Consider the following 16,454-nt stretch of genomic DNA (forward strand, 5'->3'; position numbering starts at 1 on the left):
GATCCGGCTTGTTGGTCGGGAACAGCACGTGTGGTGCTGAGGTTGGCAGAAATAACTACCTGAAAGACCAATTTCAGGTAATAAATACTCACGATAGTCGAAAGCAACGCCCAGTGCGGCCACTAGAGGGCGGGCTTACGTACTTCAGCGTCACAAATTACTAATTATATCAAAGATTTACATGTTTTTGTGCCGTTTGTAACGTTATTGCATCACTGCAATGTATAATAATATTGTTACAGCGGGTTTTATGATAGAAATCAATGTCCTGAAATATTATGCGATCAATAAAACACAATAAAATATCCTGTTCTGGTTGAGTCAACTTGTTTTTGTAAGAAAAAAAAAAGCCTTTCAGTCAAATGTTAAAGCGCGTGACTCCATGTGGCAACCCTTTGTGAGCACAAGCGCGCACCCCCTCATAAACACGTGCGCGTGCTCCAAAGGCGTGACAATTGGAGGCGCGTTAACGTGAGAGAGAGAGCGAGAGAGAGAGAGAGAGAGCATCATCATAACACTGGCATTCAGCTTCCTCTGCTCGGATATCGAAAGAGGACGAGAGGGAATTTAAAGGTTAAATTCAAAACATCAAGAAGAGAGAACAGGGAGGCTTGCAGCATCCAGAAGAAGAAGAAGCAGAAGCAGCAGGAGCAGAAGAAGCAGAAGCAGGAGCAGATTGGAGGATATTTTCTGTGTGGGTTTGAGGACAGGAGGACCAGAGAGGAGGCTGTGCAGAGAGGAGGAGGACCATGGAGGGGATGCAGGCGTACGGAGCCGGGAAAGCCGGAGGAGCCTTCGACCCAGTCACCTTCTTCCAGCAGCCTCAGACCATTCTGCGCATCGTGTCTTGGGTAAGAGAAAAATATATATATTTATACATATAAATAACAAAAAGATATGTGTGTTGTATTCTTTGCACGGGCCGCTTATAAATATCTTTATTACACAGTCTGCACGTGCAAATGTCCTGCAGGGAGTGTATCTTATCCTGCTCTATGTTATTGCATTTATTTAGAATTTTCCTATATTGTGTAACACATATTAATATTTGATATTTGTCTGTTTACTCAACAAGGAGTTAAAGTCAGGCTGATGTAGGCCCAGAATGGGTCCTGGTCTCTGTTTATATATATATACATACTGTATTTATATATATATATATATGATTCGGATGAGGAACACACAGGATTGTATATATAACTATTTGAGAGCATCAGGTAGAAGCTGCATCTCTGTTTTTATTGTACTTCTGGTTAAATAAATGACATTGGAGGCCAGTTTAATACAAACTGAAGGCCAACTCCATTTCTCTTTTCTGTTCCATGATTAGATAGAGATGAGTGAGTTGTGTTTCCTGAGTCTGATTCCTAGTTTATCACCTTGTTCACTCTTCTCCTTAAGGAATGTGTAAAGTTAGCTGGTTCTCGTGAAATGCACTCATGAAAACAAACACGTGTCTGGTTTGTTTTTACCTTCGTCCTGCTAACCCTGCGTACTGGTTTTATTCTGTGAGGTAACGTGTAAGATATCAAAAGTTAAGACCATTGTTTACAGTTTGGATTATTTCTTAGGAGTGTGTCTGTGTGTCCTTAAAGTGAAAGGAGACATTTAAAGGAGCTGAAAGGGTAAAGATGAACGTTTTATTTCCAGTAAAAGTCTTGCTGTCACAATCTGAACATTAAAATAACTTTACAAGTGAAGACCATCGACTGTTTATAAGAAGTAGTTTGTGAACGGACGTTCTGAAGCCTCGAGTTTGTCGATTTCGCCGTCGCAGGAAGTTACCATATTTAAACTGAGGAGTGACGTAGAGACGCCGTATACGTCTCTGGTAGAGACCTGTCAATCACCGTGTAGCCCCGCCCTAAAGCATCCCCTGCTTTATGGTCTGTTTGACTCTAAATGGACCATAATGTACTAAATGAACATCATGCTGTATTGAAGAAGACTTGAAACTAGAGATTGAGACCATAAACTCATGTTTACAATGTTTACTGAGGTAATAAATCAAGAGAGAAGTAGAGTCATTTTCTCATAGACTTCTATACAACCAGAGGAGTCGCCCCCTGGTGGACACTAGAGAGAATGCAGCTTTAACACATGAAGCATCGGCTTTACTCGGCAGAACCGGAGGTTGTCTCCTGGTCAACACTAACAAACATTAAAGGGTGGAAATGTGCACAAGATGGACCAAACTAATGCTGAATGGATTGTTTGACTTTTCTCCTCTTGTGACTAAAAGCTACAAGTGAACTGGACCATGTGAACGAAGTGTGAAGATGTGCTGTGAGCGTGTTTACCATTTATCTCTGCATGCCGTGTGAAGTCATGTGAGATGAAAGGCTTTCTACCCGTCACGAGATCAGGCCTCTGCTTCTATAAATACATTTAATGATTATATGATGAAGCATATTTGTGTTTCATTTCCTTCGACATGGTCCGCAGATTTCTCACGATTCTATAAAATTTCCATTTCCAGCATTAAGAAAGAGACTCAAAACTCAACAAGGTGATATTGTACTGAAGGTCTTGGGTTGACTTTTCAAAATAATAATTATTAATAATAAATAAGTCAGCAGATGCTTCTATTTAAAACCCCTTCTGTCATCACTGCGTAGCGTGATGCCAGAATGTTACGCTGTGTTCACACCAGATTACATACGAATTGACACGAATTGACGGAAGTAAATGCAAAGTCAGCCGGGCGACACGAAATTTGTGTATTCCCGTCAAATCATTGGCCTCATTCCCGTACTCACGCGAGGTGAAATATTTAAACTCTGGCGAGAAATCTGCGTGACGCTGTGTCGTTAACTATCAGAGGAAAAAAAAATATTGTAGCCGTCTGTGTTCACCCAGAACTCTATGATACCTGATGTTAGTACAGAGACCAGTAGAGTAATTTTCTCATAGATGTCTATACAACCAGAGGAGTCGCCCCCTGGTGGATACTAGAGAGAATGCAGCTTTAACACATGAAGCGCTGACTTCTCTCGGCTGAACCGGATTTCTGTAACCTGCACACCGTCGATTAGCAGCATCACAAAACATGGAGAGTTCTTGTTTACTGGGAGACCTGCAGAGTGAAACCAATCCAAACACTGATGATGTCATTATTCAAAAAGCCAAAAATCAACATTTACTGAAGTTAAATTATCGCCAAAACTTTTGTTGATGGATTTAACGTTTAGTCTCTGAGGAACACAGTGAAGTTGAGTCACTCTCAGGTGAGGAGTGACTCTGAGGAGTGATTCTGTGGAGTGACTCTGAGGAGTGACTCTGAGGAGTGATTCTGTGGAGTGACTCTGTGGAGGGATTCTGTGGAGTGACTCTGTGGAGGGATTCTGTGGAGTGACTCTGTGGAGTGACTCTGTGGAGTGACTCTGTGGAGGGATTCTGTGGAGTGACTCTGTGGAGGGACTCTGAGGAGTGACTCTGTGGAGTGACTCTGTGGAGGGATTCTGTGGAGTGACTCTGTGGAGGGATTCTGAGGAGTGACTCTGTGGAGTGACTCTGTGGAGGGATTCTGAGGAGTGACTCTGTGGAGTGACTCTGTGGAGGGATTCTGAGGAGTGACTCTGTGGAGTGACTCTGTGGAGGGATTCTGAGGAGTGACTCTGTGGAGGGACTCTGAGGAGTGACTCTGTGGAGTGACTCTGTGGAGGGATTAGGTGGAGGGATTCTGAGGAGTGACTCTGTGGAGTGATTCTGTGGAGTGACTCTGTGGAGTGATTCTGTGGAGTGACTCTGTAGAGGGACTCTGAGGAGTGACTCTGTGGAGGGATTCTGAGGAGTGACTCTGTGGAGGGACTCTGTGGAGTGATTCTGTGGAGTGACTCTGTGGAGGGATTCTGTGGAGTGACTCTGTGGAGGGATTCTGAGGAGTGACTCTGTGGAGTGACTCTGTGGAGGGACTCTGAGGAGTGACTCTGTGGAGGGATTCTGAGGAGTGACTCTGTGGAGTGACTCTGTGGAGGGACTCTGAGGAGTGACTCTGTGGAGGGATTCTGTGGAGGGATTCTGTGGAGTGATTCTGTGGAGTGACTCTGTGGAGTGATTCTGTGGAGGGACTCTGAGGAGTGACTCTGTGGAGGGATTCTGTGGAGGGATTCTGTGGAGTGATTCTGTGGAGTGACTCTGTGGAGTGATTCTGTGGAGTGACTCTGTGGAGTGATTCTGTGGAGTGACTCTGTGGAGGGATTCTGAGGAGTGACTCTGTGGACTGACTGAGTGACTGACACTCTGAGTGACACTCTGGCTCCATGTGAGACGACTCACTCCCTTTGGCGTCGCCCGGCAACAACGTGTCTCCATAGTAACAGCCTCAGCCGGAGTTGTGATGTTTTGTGTGATGGTGTTAATGTGGGGGAGGAAACTATCATCACTTTCAACACTGTGGGGGAGTACAGTGTGTGTGTGTGTGTGTGTTTGTTGTTTTCAGCCCATTGACGCAGATTAAAGTTCACCAGTTGTGTCTGAAGAACGCGGGGTTTACTCTATTCTGACGTACTCTGTCAGTTTAGTTCAGAGATACGGCATACGGAGTATACGGCGTCTCTACGTCACTTCTCCTCAGTCCATACATGTTCACTTCCTGTTTATTGGCTGCAAAAAAATAACATGGCAACATGTATATATATCCTGTATGTATATGACATGATATTTGTTGTTTGGGCTTTCTTTGAAAGACTAAGAGGTGACTTGTTGTGACTGACTCTTAATGCTCTCTGATAGTGATGATGTCATTCCTCTGCATCTTACAGTTCGTCAAAGGTTGATTTATCTTAACATCGGATTCTTGTAACATAAAAGTTGATTCACGTTCATAACGGTTTAGATGCAGCTGTCGTGATGAGCAGCACTGTGTACCTGGTGAGGAACACACAGACTCTCTGCACTGCAGCACATTCTCCTCGTCTCCGTGTAAAACAGGAACACTCTCATTTAGAGCCTGCGTGTCACAATCCAGACACTTTCAAAGCTATTTTAATTTGCATGTTTGCATTGTTATAGAAAACCTTTATGAGCATCCACAAGTCCTGTTGTGGTGTATATTCCTGCAGCTGGTGGTGAACTAAATAAGTTATTACATTTACAAATGAGCCAAGCGTGACACACAGCTGTCTGTCAGAGAGCATTGTTCACACGCTCTGGTATTTGTCTGGTCAGTGTCAGTAAACAGAGCTCTGCACTGATTGGTCAACGTGCTGCAGTCGGGATGAGGCGCTACCTTCTCTTCTTTGTTCTTTGGTGCATCTGGTTAAACAGACTCTTCTTTACTATAATAGTACTCTTCTTTTAGTTTGGTTGACTTCTTGGCTGCTCTCATCCAGCATTCGTAGCATTCGTAGCTTTATCTACGAAAAACTAATTCGTACATAACCCACGAAATCAATTGTCATGTAATCTACGTAATCATGAACCAGACCCGCAAAAACCCACTCAGGGCGAGAGAGGAGGTGGACGAGTCCAACAAACAGATCGATCACTCAGGAGATCAGTTTGTTCCGCGTGTGGAACGAGAAGTCAACGCTGATGTTTTTGTCTCGTAACCGTTGCACTTAAGTCACGACGCTTCCGTAGTTATTTTTACTGAAACCACCATCTTTTATTAAACATGAGTTTTGTTCCCTAAACATTACAAAGTAGTTTCCTGTGGAGACAAGTTTATTTTGAAAGGACGGCGTGTATCGAAGTTGACACGTGTTGCTGGACTTTTGTGGGAAAATGCACAAAACATGAGGAGCAACTTTTTCTAAGATATCATAGGAACCGTTATACGTTGATTCACATGGATGCACACCAAGTACTCTGTTGGTATCACTTGAAGAGTACTGGTATGAACAGAGTGAGTGTGAGTGTGTGTGTGTGTGTGTGTGTGTGAGTGTGTGTGTGTGTGTGTGTGTGTGTGTGTGTGTGTGTGAGTGTGTGTGTGTGTGTGTGTGTGAGTGTGTGTGTGTGTGTGTGTGTGTGTGTGTATGTGTGTGTGTGTGTGTGTGTGAGTGTGTGAGTGTGTGTGTGTGTGTGTGTGTGTGTGAGTGAGTGTGAGTGTGTGTATACGGACTTGTGAGGGCGTCCGTCTCATTGTGTGCTGCGGTGACTCTCCTTGAATTCTACTTTGACGAGGTCTCTCTCTCATTACATGAGCAGCTGCTGCCATGGAGACTGCAGCAATCAGGTATCCCCAGTCCAGGTTGCAGCAGACAATATGCCCCCCACACACACACACACACACACACAGCATATGATATCCTGTGTTATTCAGCAGTCCAGTGGACGTGAAGTCTCTTCTCTCTTTCCTTTATTTTAAGAATGTTTTCTGTCGTTGTGTTTTTGTTTGCAGCTTGAATACAAACCTCTGTAAACACAGAGGTATATGTATGATATGTATGATATATGATATTCTGTGTTTACAGAGGATCCAAACCTTCTCAGTGATGAACGTACCTTTATTGCACATGGCTGTAACGCTGTGGACGTCATTAGCAGACGATCTGTTGTGTCGTTCAGGTTCTCGAGGACTTGTTGTCTCTCGGGTTCTCCGTGAACTGTGAAGGTGACATTCTGTGTAATCTACAGTCGATGAGTCAACAAAGGAGGGTTCTCACTCACCTGTGCAGTGTTTCTGCAGTGCTGGTCCATGGTCTGATGTGCCCCTCTGTGTGTGTGTGTGTGTGTGTGTGTGTGTGTGTGGCTGCTTTCTATACAGGACTTTGTATGAGGTACAGTGTGTGAATACCGGTGCTGACGTGAGGCCCGGATCAATTGTCTGGTCTTTACAATGGATCCAAAAGGCCTTTCAGCCAGCAGCTTTAAATCATTCACTACCAGCCAGACTGGACTGATATGATTTAGGACCCAGTGTGTGTGTGTGTGTGTGTGTGTGTGTGTGTGTGTGTGTGTGTGTGTGTGTGTGTGTGTGTGTGTGTGAGAGTGTGTGTCACATGAAGCAATCACACTAAAGCCAAAATTTCAGATTTGTATTCAGAGCACATAGTACATATTTAATAATTCATTAAACCTCACAGTTCACTGTTAACCATCAGAGTGTCAATAAAGTGTTACTGACTCAGTAGAACATGTGTTTCTAGTCTCTGATCTCTGATCATGTTTCATTGTAAACAACCAATCAGAGGAGAGCTAGTAACGTTAGCAGCACCGCTAACGGCTAACCAACAGGAGGTTCACTTCAGTTACATGATGATGCCTTCAGGCTCTGCTCAGTGAACATGAGTACTGGCTGAAGGTACATTATAACGTTATCATGATGTGTTCACATGTCATCTGTAAAATGTAGTTTTGGTGATAAACTTGAATGAATCCAGTAGTTTGAAGGAGATGTTTATGAATATAAAACAGATGTTAGAGATGAATTATGAGCTGTTTAACTTCTAACACGAGATCTAAACACATTATTATACAACATTAAAGATAATAATGACGCTAATAAACAAGTACAGGAGGAAGAGAGAGGGAGGTTCTGGAGGAAGCTCGTACATTCAGAGTGTTTTACGACAATTCACGAATAGCTCAAACGCAGTTTCACAAAAGCAGACGCACACACACACACACGCGCACACAATTCGGCATACTTAATGTGCAATTTGCAAGTGACCCTCTGATGGTCACAAGATCAGAAACCCCTCGTGGTGTCTTCAACACAGAGCCTGCTTTCATGTTCATGTAATCGTCTGCCCCCCCCCCCCCCCACACACACACACACACACACACCTAAAGAAGTCATGTACCGACCGGTGGGGGAGGAGAGCCGTATATGAAACCACATCACATGCTCCACGCTTCATGGCCGCTGAGCTGCTGAAGAATGTTTGGGTGCAGCGAGTTCAAGTAAATCACTTCACTTGTTGCACATTTTTGTTGCGCAATTAAATATGTGTGTCTGTGAAAGTATCCGTAGGTGCATGTAGATGCATGTGGCTTAGCGGGACAAACAGTGAAGAAACCTTGCGGCCTGCAGTGGATGTGCATTTGAAGGACACGCTCCAGCTCCAGCCTTCACAAACACGGCTCAGTAATTCAATCTGCCCGCTCTGCAATGTGACAGCAGATGTAATTGTGACCCTGAAGACGATGTGTGTTTAAAAAACTAAAACCAACTCAGCCGTGCCTGAACCAAATCCTTATATTCGAGTGAAGACGTCTGTGTGTTCGGTGGTTTGAGTCACTAGGCGGAGAGAAAACAGAAAGAATAGAGGCACGAAGAGAGAGAGATGAGTTTATTTCCCGGGGGAGCTTCATAAAAACCAAACCAGGTCCTGCAGGTCCTTGTTACAGAAACTGGCAAAATCCAGACTGCATCGAAATAAAAAAGTACAGGTTCCACCTTCTCCGGCTGTGTACATCGAAACTCATTATGAAGCAAACTACTGTCACAATAAAGATGTATTATTATTATTATGTATTTTATTAGCAGGAAACGAGGAGAGACGGATCTCACTCATCGTATGACCTCAGTGCAGACCTTTCATTTAGATCTATTTCAAAAGAAAAGCTACAGAACCTGTGAATACAGGATGTGTTGGTTCTAAGTGATTTATAGACACAGAAGCTGCTTGTTAGTGCTAACTTAGCTTAGCATTAGCATCTTCTAATGTCTGCCGTGAGCCTCCTCGGCCTTCATAACAAGTCATCCTGTCTCACTGCTAAATGGAAGAAAACTAAAGCGCTGTAGGGCTAATAACGTTAGCAGCACCGCTAACGAGGTTCACTTCAGTTACATTATGATGCCTTCAGGCTCTGCTCAGTGAACATGAGTACTGGCTGAAGGTACATTATAACCTTATCATGATGTGTTCACATGTCATCTGTAAAATGTAGTTTTGGTGATGAACCAGCCGCTATAATCAAACATCAGAGGGATCTGTATCTATTAATATGGTTGATAGTAACGCCCTCATAACCTGATTATATCTATATATACATATAGATATAGATAGATTTTGTATCTTACATTTAGTGTGCGTATGTTTATATTCTTGTATCCTGAAAAACAATCTGTAATCTGCACACATAACTAATAAAATGAGCGTCTCATATGATCTGTAGCATTAATAAAGGTTCATGACGCGCTTCATTCTGAGCTGATATCATGTGATTGTGTGACTTTGTGTTTTCTGACCTGAATCTTAAAGCACGTGAGGCGGAGGACAAATGCGTGCGTGCGCGCGTTTGATGCCGGGTTTGGTTGAGTGTGTTTTCTCTCTGAAGAACGCTCGTGGGCAGAGGCAGGGCCCGGTAATGAGCGGAGACGGGAGGAGACGAGGGTGGAGGGAGCGAGTGATGCAGCCGAGGCTAAAAATAGGAGAAAGGTTGTGCATGCTCACTAAGACGAGACACAGGCTCAAGACGCCAGCTCGTGTTTCCTCTCTGCTTGCTGTAGAAAGCTAAAGAGAAGCAGTGATGCTTTTATTTCTTTATCCTGAGTCACTTGTGTTGTTTTTTTTTGTTGAACCTCCAAAAAACACCATTCATCACAATCAGAAGCTGTAAAAACTAGGCGGCAACATCTGGTTCTTTAAGGTGAAGTCATTTCTTCATGTGTTAAAGCTGCATTCTCTCTAGTGACCACCAGGGGGCGACTCCTCTGGTTGTATAGAAGTCTATGAGAAAATGACTCTACTTCTCTCTTGATTTATTACCTCAGTAAACATTGTAAACATGAGTTTATGGTCTCAATCTCTAGTTTCAAGTCTTCTTCAATACAGCATGATGTTCATTTAGTACATTATGGTCCATTTAGAGTCAAACAGACCATAAAGCAGGGGATGCTTTAGGGCGGGGCTACACGGTGATTGACAGGTCTCTACCAGAGACGTATACGGAGTCTCTACTTCCTGTTCACTGGTTGCAGAAAAGCCAAATTCTACCTTTCTGACCTCCTGCACCAACCACCCAACTCTGTCCAAGCACCGGACCTGGGGGGGGGGGGGGGGGACACGGCCTTCTCTATTGCCTATATATAAAATATTATTATTATATTATTATTATTATCCTGACTGACAGCCCTGCTCCCTCTGCAGCCTGCATGTGTCCCGGCTGTCCATTGTGTAAACACAGACACAGACAGCTGGGTAAACTACCTGTCTGACACACACACACACACACACTCTCACACACGCACACACACACACATTCAGAATCCATCACTCAGCACTCAGACAAACATGAACACGCCCGGCAGCCTCGTGCAGACAGAACCAGCTCCCTGGAGGTTTTGATGGAGTTGTCTGATCCTCCTCTGTAGTGGTCTGTAGTGTTCTCACATTGCTGTTTCCTGTGACGTCCTGGTCTGAGAGGAGAGAGGGATTAGACGGTGGTTATTGACTCCATTTTGTCGCCACTAGTTTGTGTGTCCGCTGCAGAATGAGTGCAGAGGAGCGTTGGAGGAGGATGTCACAGTAACCTCCTCCGACAGGATGATTGACTCCATTTTGTCGCCGTCTGGATAAAAACAACAACAACTCTCCAGCACGTTGTTGCAATTAAGAAAATCTGCATTACGTTTCAACGCTCCGCCATGCATTTAAAAAATTAAACACTTAAAAAGGATTTCACATGTGAGTCACACGTATTACATTTGTATTATTATTCATATCACTGTGCGCTGAATTACAGAAGAGATTTATTCCGCCATTTTTTAAGAGAAACCCAGAGGCACATTGAAAAAGACATCAGGGATTATTATTATTATATATTATTATTCATAAATCTCTCCTGCAGGGCTGTGGTGACATTAAGGCCTGAGAGCGCCACGCTGAAGTCTTTCCTTATTCATACATCACCGGGCAGTCCAATTAACTTTTGTTTAGTCTTGATTCTGGCGCTCCCTGTGGACTAAAGCGGAAGTGTTTCTGAGCACCAGACTCCCTAAAAGCGGTCGGCGTGAGTCTTTCGACGCTCAATTTATGCCGCCAGTGTGAGTTTCCCGAACAGTAAGAATGAAGACAGATCTCTCTGCTTCCATCCAAAGGTCGTGACACTGCCATGAGCTACAACAAGCTGCTTTAATGTCCTCTCTCACTTCCTCTGCAGCTCTTCTCCATCGTGATCTTCGGCTGCATCGCCAACGAGGGCTACATCAACCGCCCCAACGAAGTGGAGGAGTTCTGCATCTTCAACCGCAACCAGAACGCCTGTAATTACGGCGTCTTCATGGGCTCCATGGCCTTCCTCTGCTGCATGGCCTTCCTGGCTCTGGACGTCTACTTCCCCCAAATCAGCAGCGTCAAAGACCGCAAGAAGGCCGTGCTGGCCGATGTCGGGTTGTCAGGTAAAGCTCTATCCATGGTGGAGACATTTCTCCTTTGTATGTTTAACACTGTTTTACCTCAGACAGGTACCATCTCCTCTAAAGGATCTTCCCACAGAAGAGTAAAGCTTCTTAAAGCAAGAAGAAATGTTGACTGTACAGCACGAACAGGAGTATAAAGACACGGTGTGCTTTCTTAACTCTCAAGAAAGCAGCATATTTCCCACAGAGTCAACGTAGTCCGTCACCAGGTCCAGGTCCTCTTCAATCCAGTGGATCTTTCATCCTTCCTTTTGTTCGATCACTTTAAATCCAAAAAGACTGTTGAGACAAAATGTCTCGGGTGGCGTCTCGTTACGCTTCCATCACCAGTACTTTAACCCTCTCTCTTTACCTCCGTCTCTCTTCCCAGCGTTCTGGTCCTTCATGTGGTTCGTGGGTTTCTGTTTCTTGGCGAACCAGTGGCAGGTGAGCAAGCTGGAGGACAACCCGCTGAGGGAGGGAGGAGACGCTGCCCGGGCAGCCATCACCTTCTCCTTCTTCTCCATCTTCACCTGGGTAAGAAACCTGCACTCCTCAAATGTGTCCGCCTCCAGCATCTGTGTTCCTCCGTCTCACGCGGTGCCGTCCCAACAGGGCGCTCAGACGCTCCTCTCGATGGAGAAGTTAAAGAACGTGTCGTTTGAAGAGGAGTACACCAAGCTGTTCCCTCCCCAGCCCCATCAACCTCTCGCCTGACTCCTCCCTCTTTGCTGCAGCATTAACACACTTAAATCTCTTATTCTCCTGACCCAAACACATTATAACGATGACGTATGTGCAGGCGGGTTAATTCAATTGTTCATCAATACGCACGACTCAACAATTACACATATCCGGCTTTAAACGCCTTCTTACGTCCCTGTAATCTGTTCTCAGAATGAAAGCTGCTCACTGGGATTATTATTATAACCAGAAACCAGAAACTTGACATATTCATGGAGATTTCCTTTTTTTAAATTGAGATAAAATAAACAATATAAACTTGTGAAGTGAATGTTTTTTTACTTTGTATTCGGGCCACCACTCATCACTAACATGCAGGTTTACAGAGTGATATATTTACTCTATATTTTGGTACATTCAAAGCTTTAGTTCCACATTTTGTGAAATACACTTATTTCTGGTGTTCTTTGGTTTCAGTGTTCATGCTAAGCTAAGCTAAGCTTACCAGCTAATGGCTCCAGCTTCATATTGAACGAACGACAGACATTAAAGGGGAGTCAATCTTCTCATCTAACTCTTTGCCAGGAAGTGAAGAAGTGTATTTCACAAAAACTGTCACGATTCCTTTTAAAGGGACAGTGTGTGGGATTTGGCGCCATCTAACGGCGAGGTTGCAGATTGCAACCGACTGACACTTCTCCCGTGTGACGAGAGTAGAACGCAGTAGAAACATGGACCTGCTCCACATGTGGATCTGAAGGACTCGTTGTAGCTGTTTTACTGTTTCTACACGTATGTTTCCTCTGGTCTCTGTACAAACACGAGGTTCTATCGTAGATAAACTCGGTTCTAAACAGGAACCGCTTCTAAAAGAGACCGGAGTATCGATGCGGTCCAGAGTTAGCGGTTCTGCTATCGGTTCTTTTAGAAGCTCCGGAGTGAGACGTCCTCTCTCTGTCTCTTTGTCTTCGTCTCCGGCTCAGGACAGCCTGTTGAAATATTTAAACTGGAGTATTCGCGTCCGTGCATTGACTCAGTTTGTAATCGTGCTGCGTGAACACAATCTAAAAAAAAACGATTCTTAGTTTCAGGATTAAACACAAAAGAGAAAATACTTAATGAAACTATATTTCACTTCTGCCAATAGATCCCTGAGTGCTCCACACTGGCCCTTTCATTCCCTGTTTTCTCCTTTAACTCTCTCCTCTTTGACTATTTATAAGTTCAGCAGGAAGATTTGTTGTTTTCTGAGATTGACTTAAACGGACGTTATTTTCAGACCATTTAATTGAAGTATCAACAGTTTTCATTGCACATGCATGTAGGATTTGTATGGTTTGATTGATGTAATTAGGTCATAAATGCGTTTCATTACATGTCTAGAATACTAACATCTAACTAACATCTACAACAAAATATTACAAAGGATTGTTTTCATATTATGCAATCAACCAACCCGACTCAATATCTAACGGAGACGGACTGAAAGAGCCCAAAGTGTCCCGTGTGCAGCAGCCGATGGAGTGGAGGCGCTGCAGTGAAGTAAACCCTTCACGAAGCCTCGGAGCTGAGAGCAGCTCGCTGGTTTCTCTTTCTCCCTGAGAGCGTGTTTGCTCTGGGAACTCACGGCGTCTTCGGCTTTCCTCCAGTTGTCTTTAAAAACCTGTAATTATCGACCAGCATGAGACCTGTGGGGTTTTACGGCTGTTTGATGATGCACACAGACTTGGTTTAACCGCTTGGTCTTTATTCCAGAGTGTCGCTGAGGTGATGTTTCTCATTACACGCTGAATAATGGATGCCGCCTGAAGAACTAACTCGCTCAAACTAATAAGCTTCACGAGCTTCCCAAGCCCGACTAATCAATACTTCCTTTCTCTCTCTTTGTTCTTTCTCTGCTCTAACACCTCCTCCATCTCCGCATCATGCATCCATTTCTCTGCACCTTTTTTGTCCTCTTTGCCCCGTCTGTCTGCGATTCCCCTTCATCATCACCCCCCCCCCCCCCCCCCCCCCCCCCCCCCCAAGGCGGGCCAGTCCTTCCTGGGCTTCCAGAGGTACAAGCTGGGGGCCGACTCGGCCCTCTTCTCCCAGGAATACACGGACCCCAGCCAGGATGCTGCCGGAGCCCCTTACACCTCCTTCGGTGGGGACGACCTGGAGAGCCCCGGAGCAGGAGGAGGAGGAGGAGGAGGAGGTGGAGGAGGCCAGGCCAACAGCGACGAGGCCTTTGACGGCACCGGCGGCTACCAGCGTCAGGACTACTGAGATATCGGGGTGAAATATACTGTAGTGGGGGGGAGTTGCCTATAGTTCCTAATTGAGAGCTGGGTTTGTTTCTACTCCACGGTTTGGGTTAACACAGCAGTGATCAGATCACATTGGTGGTTTTACACAAAGTTTTGTGCACATTCTAAACTGTATTATCACAGTTTGAATCCATCACTCAGTGATATGAATCATAACTCTGAGGACGAGTCAGAACAACACACTGTGGAGGTTTTCTGTCCTTCAGTAGAGAGTCCTGATCGGTGCTGTGTTGACCCACAGCGGGTCAGTTTGGACAGTTAAGAGGAGACACGCCAGCTCGATTTAGAGATTTTATTCTATTATTCTTCCATAACTCGTCTTCTTTCAGACTAGAGGAGAGAAAACATTTATTTTACTACGTTTGTCTGTTTATGTCTGTAGATTTCTCCTGAATACCCCAAAAGGTACATTACATAATGCCTCATTTACATATTTAAACATAACATTTCATAAACTTGTAACACAATAAATACTCCTCTTAATGTGAGTGATGAAGTGGTGAAGTTTCATGGTGATATCTATGAGTTCATGTGTTCACCTGTAGAGTCTCTAAATGTCTGTAATGTAACTAAACGTCTCTTTAAAGGACGTTTCCTCTCAATGAGTTTGTTCTCAGACTGATGATAAATCTCCACTTCAGCAGCTCTTACATTCACCAAACTTCACACGTTCATTCCTCTCTGTGTGCTGAAGGTTCACACAGAGGGGTTTGTTCACACGTCACTCACACACTCATTTATACGACATGTTATTATTAAAACATGGAGGAAATTGATATTTAATGCTGTTCACCTGTCGTGTCTCCTCTTAGGATCTCCATACAAGCTGAATGCATCTCTTGATCAGTAATTGTGGACAACTTTCCAGATTTTGGGATTGGTGGAGGTCAAGGGTTATCAGAAACGGTCACACTGTAGCAGATCAATGCTTGTGACCACGTTGCCTTCATCGTCTGCTGTCAGCTGTTAGTTTAAACACACACACACACATATGGGTTTTCAACAAACAAACAGTTTGTTCAACTAAAAGGTGCATCACTAGGATCAAGCAACAGTGGCATATCTGGCAACTAATCCCCTCGACTGTAACACAGGAGTGTGTTTGTGTTTATTTTTGATGTGTGAGGATGTGGACAGTGTGTGTGCGCGTGCGTGCGTGTGTGTGTGTGCGTGTGTGTGTGTGCGTGTGTGTGTGCGTGTGTGTGTTTTCTCGTTTTCCCTGAAGAACCTGCTTTCTCTCTCCTCGATTGTTGCCTAAGTGCCGACTGCCAAGCTAAACCGTACGAACCACGGCAACACACACCCGACATGCACAGCGTCACGAGTTCTCAGTCTGCATCCGTAGAGCAACGTTAAAGCTCATTAAACCGTGTTTGTGTCCTTAAAGAGTGACTAAACCCCGGAGAGCTATTAGCTCCTCCTCCTCCATCCTCCTCTCTCCACAGTTCACTTGCAGTAGCTATAGGTCGCTATTCATATTTATAAGACAATATGTGGAATTCAAATATTTTACATTAATCTGAATCCATCAAGAACACATTAAATACATAAACGTTCCGCTGTAGAAAGGTTTGATGTTTAGTTACTCTTTAAGTACATTAAATAAAACAGGCGTTTGTGTTCATTGTAGAGCGTCCTAAACTGATTTGTATCAACACTGACTGTTAATTATCGGTTCACTCTTCATTCCAACACGAGACGAGGCGACAGTGAGCATCCTGAGTATTCATGAACATGCATTGCTCCATTTTCTTAAAGAATAAAGTACATCTATCTCTATAAATATATGTAAATCTATAATTCAGTATATTAGATTGTTTAAAAAAAAGAAAAGATTATGCTTTATTTTAGGGCATTATGCTAATTCTGTATGAAAAAAAAGAAAAAGACAAAAGAAAGAAGATCTGTGTTCCCGTGTTATTGTGATACGATATGTGCCGAGGTCAGCGATGCTTCATCCCTCTTGTTGCTTTCTGGGGAAGGAGATGTTTTTATTTTATTTTGGGATAATAATACTAACTATTAAAAAAAAAAAAAAAAACAGCAACAAAAAATGTGACCAAATTATGAAAGTATATATGCACATATGTATACTTTATACTGTACAACCACGTAGACGTGTCAATGTGTGACGTTCCTTTGTGAAACCCGTTGTGAGGTTAGATTTAAGA

The 16,454-nt window shown here is 44.0% G+C and overlaps 1 protein-coding gene across 1 annotated transcript; it reads left to right on the top strand.

Moving 5' to 3' along the window:
• Positions 1–749: 749 nt before the first annotated feature.
• On the top strand, positions 750–14,242 carry syngr1b (synaptogyrin 1b). Its single transcript, XM_076083025.1, has 4 exons — positions 750–851; positions 11,053–11,290; positions 11,682–11,827; positions 14,003–14,242. Exons 1-4 carry the CDS (start codon positions 750–752, stop codon positions 14,240–14,242), a joined length of 726 nt encoding a protein of 241 aa, XP_075939140.1.
• Positions 14,243–16,454: the final 2,212 nt, after the last annotated feature.

The sequence above is a fragment of the Anarhichas minor genome, unplaced genomic scaffold (genome assembly GCF_050575085.1).
Source record: "Anarhichas minor isolate MPS153535 unplaced genomic scaffold, ASM5057508v1 ptg000114l, whole genome shotgun sequence".
Taxonomy (NCBI): Eukaryota; Metazoa; Chordata; class Actinopteri; order Perciformes; family Anarhichadidae; genus Anarhichas; species Anarhichas minor.

What these genes read in the sequence shown, in the direction of transcription:
- syngr1b (XM_076083025.1), top strand. Translation starts at nt 750, where the DNA reads ATGGAGGGGATGCAGGCGTACGGAGCCGGGAAAGCCGGAGGAGCCTTC. An exon ending in GGCCGATGTCGGGTTGTCAG is followed by an intron (nt 11,291 to 11,681) that starts GTAAAGCTCTAT and finishes CTCTCTTCCCAG; the next exon opens with CGTTCTGGTCCTTCATGTGG. An exon ending in TCTTCTCCATCTTCACCTGG is followed by an intron (nt 11,828 to 14,002) that starts GTAAGAAACCTG and finishes CCCCCCCCCAAG; the next exon opens with GCGGGCCAGTCCTTCCTGGG.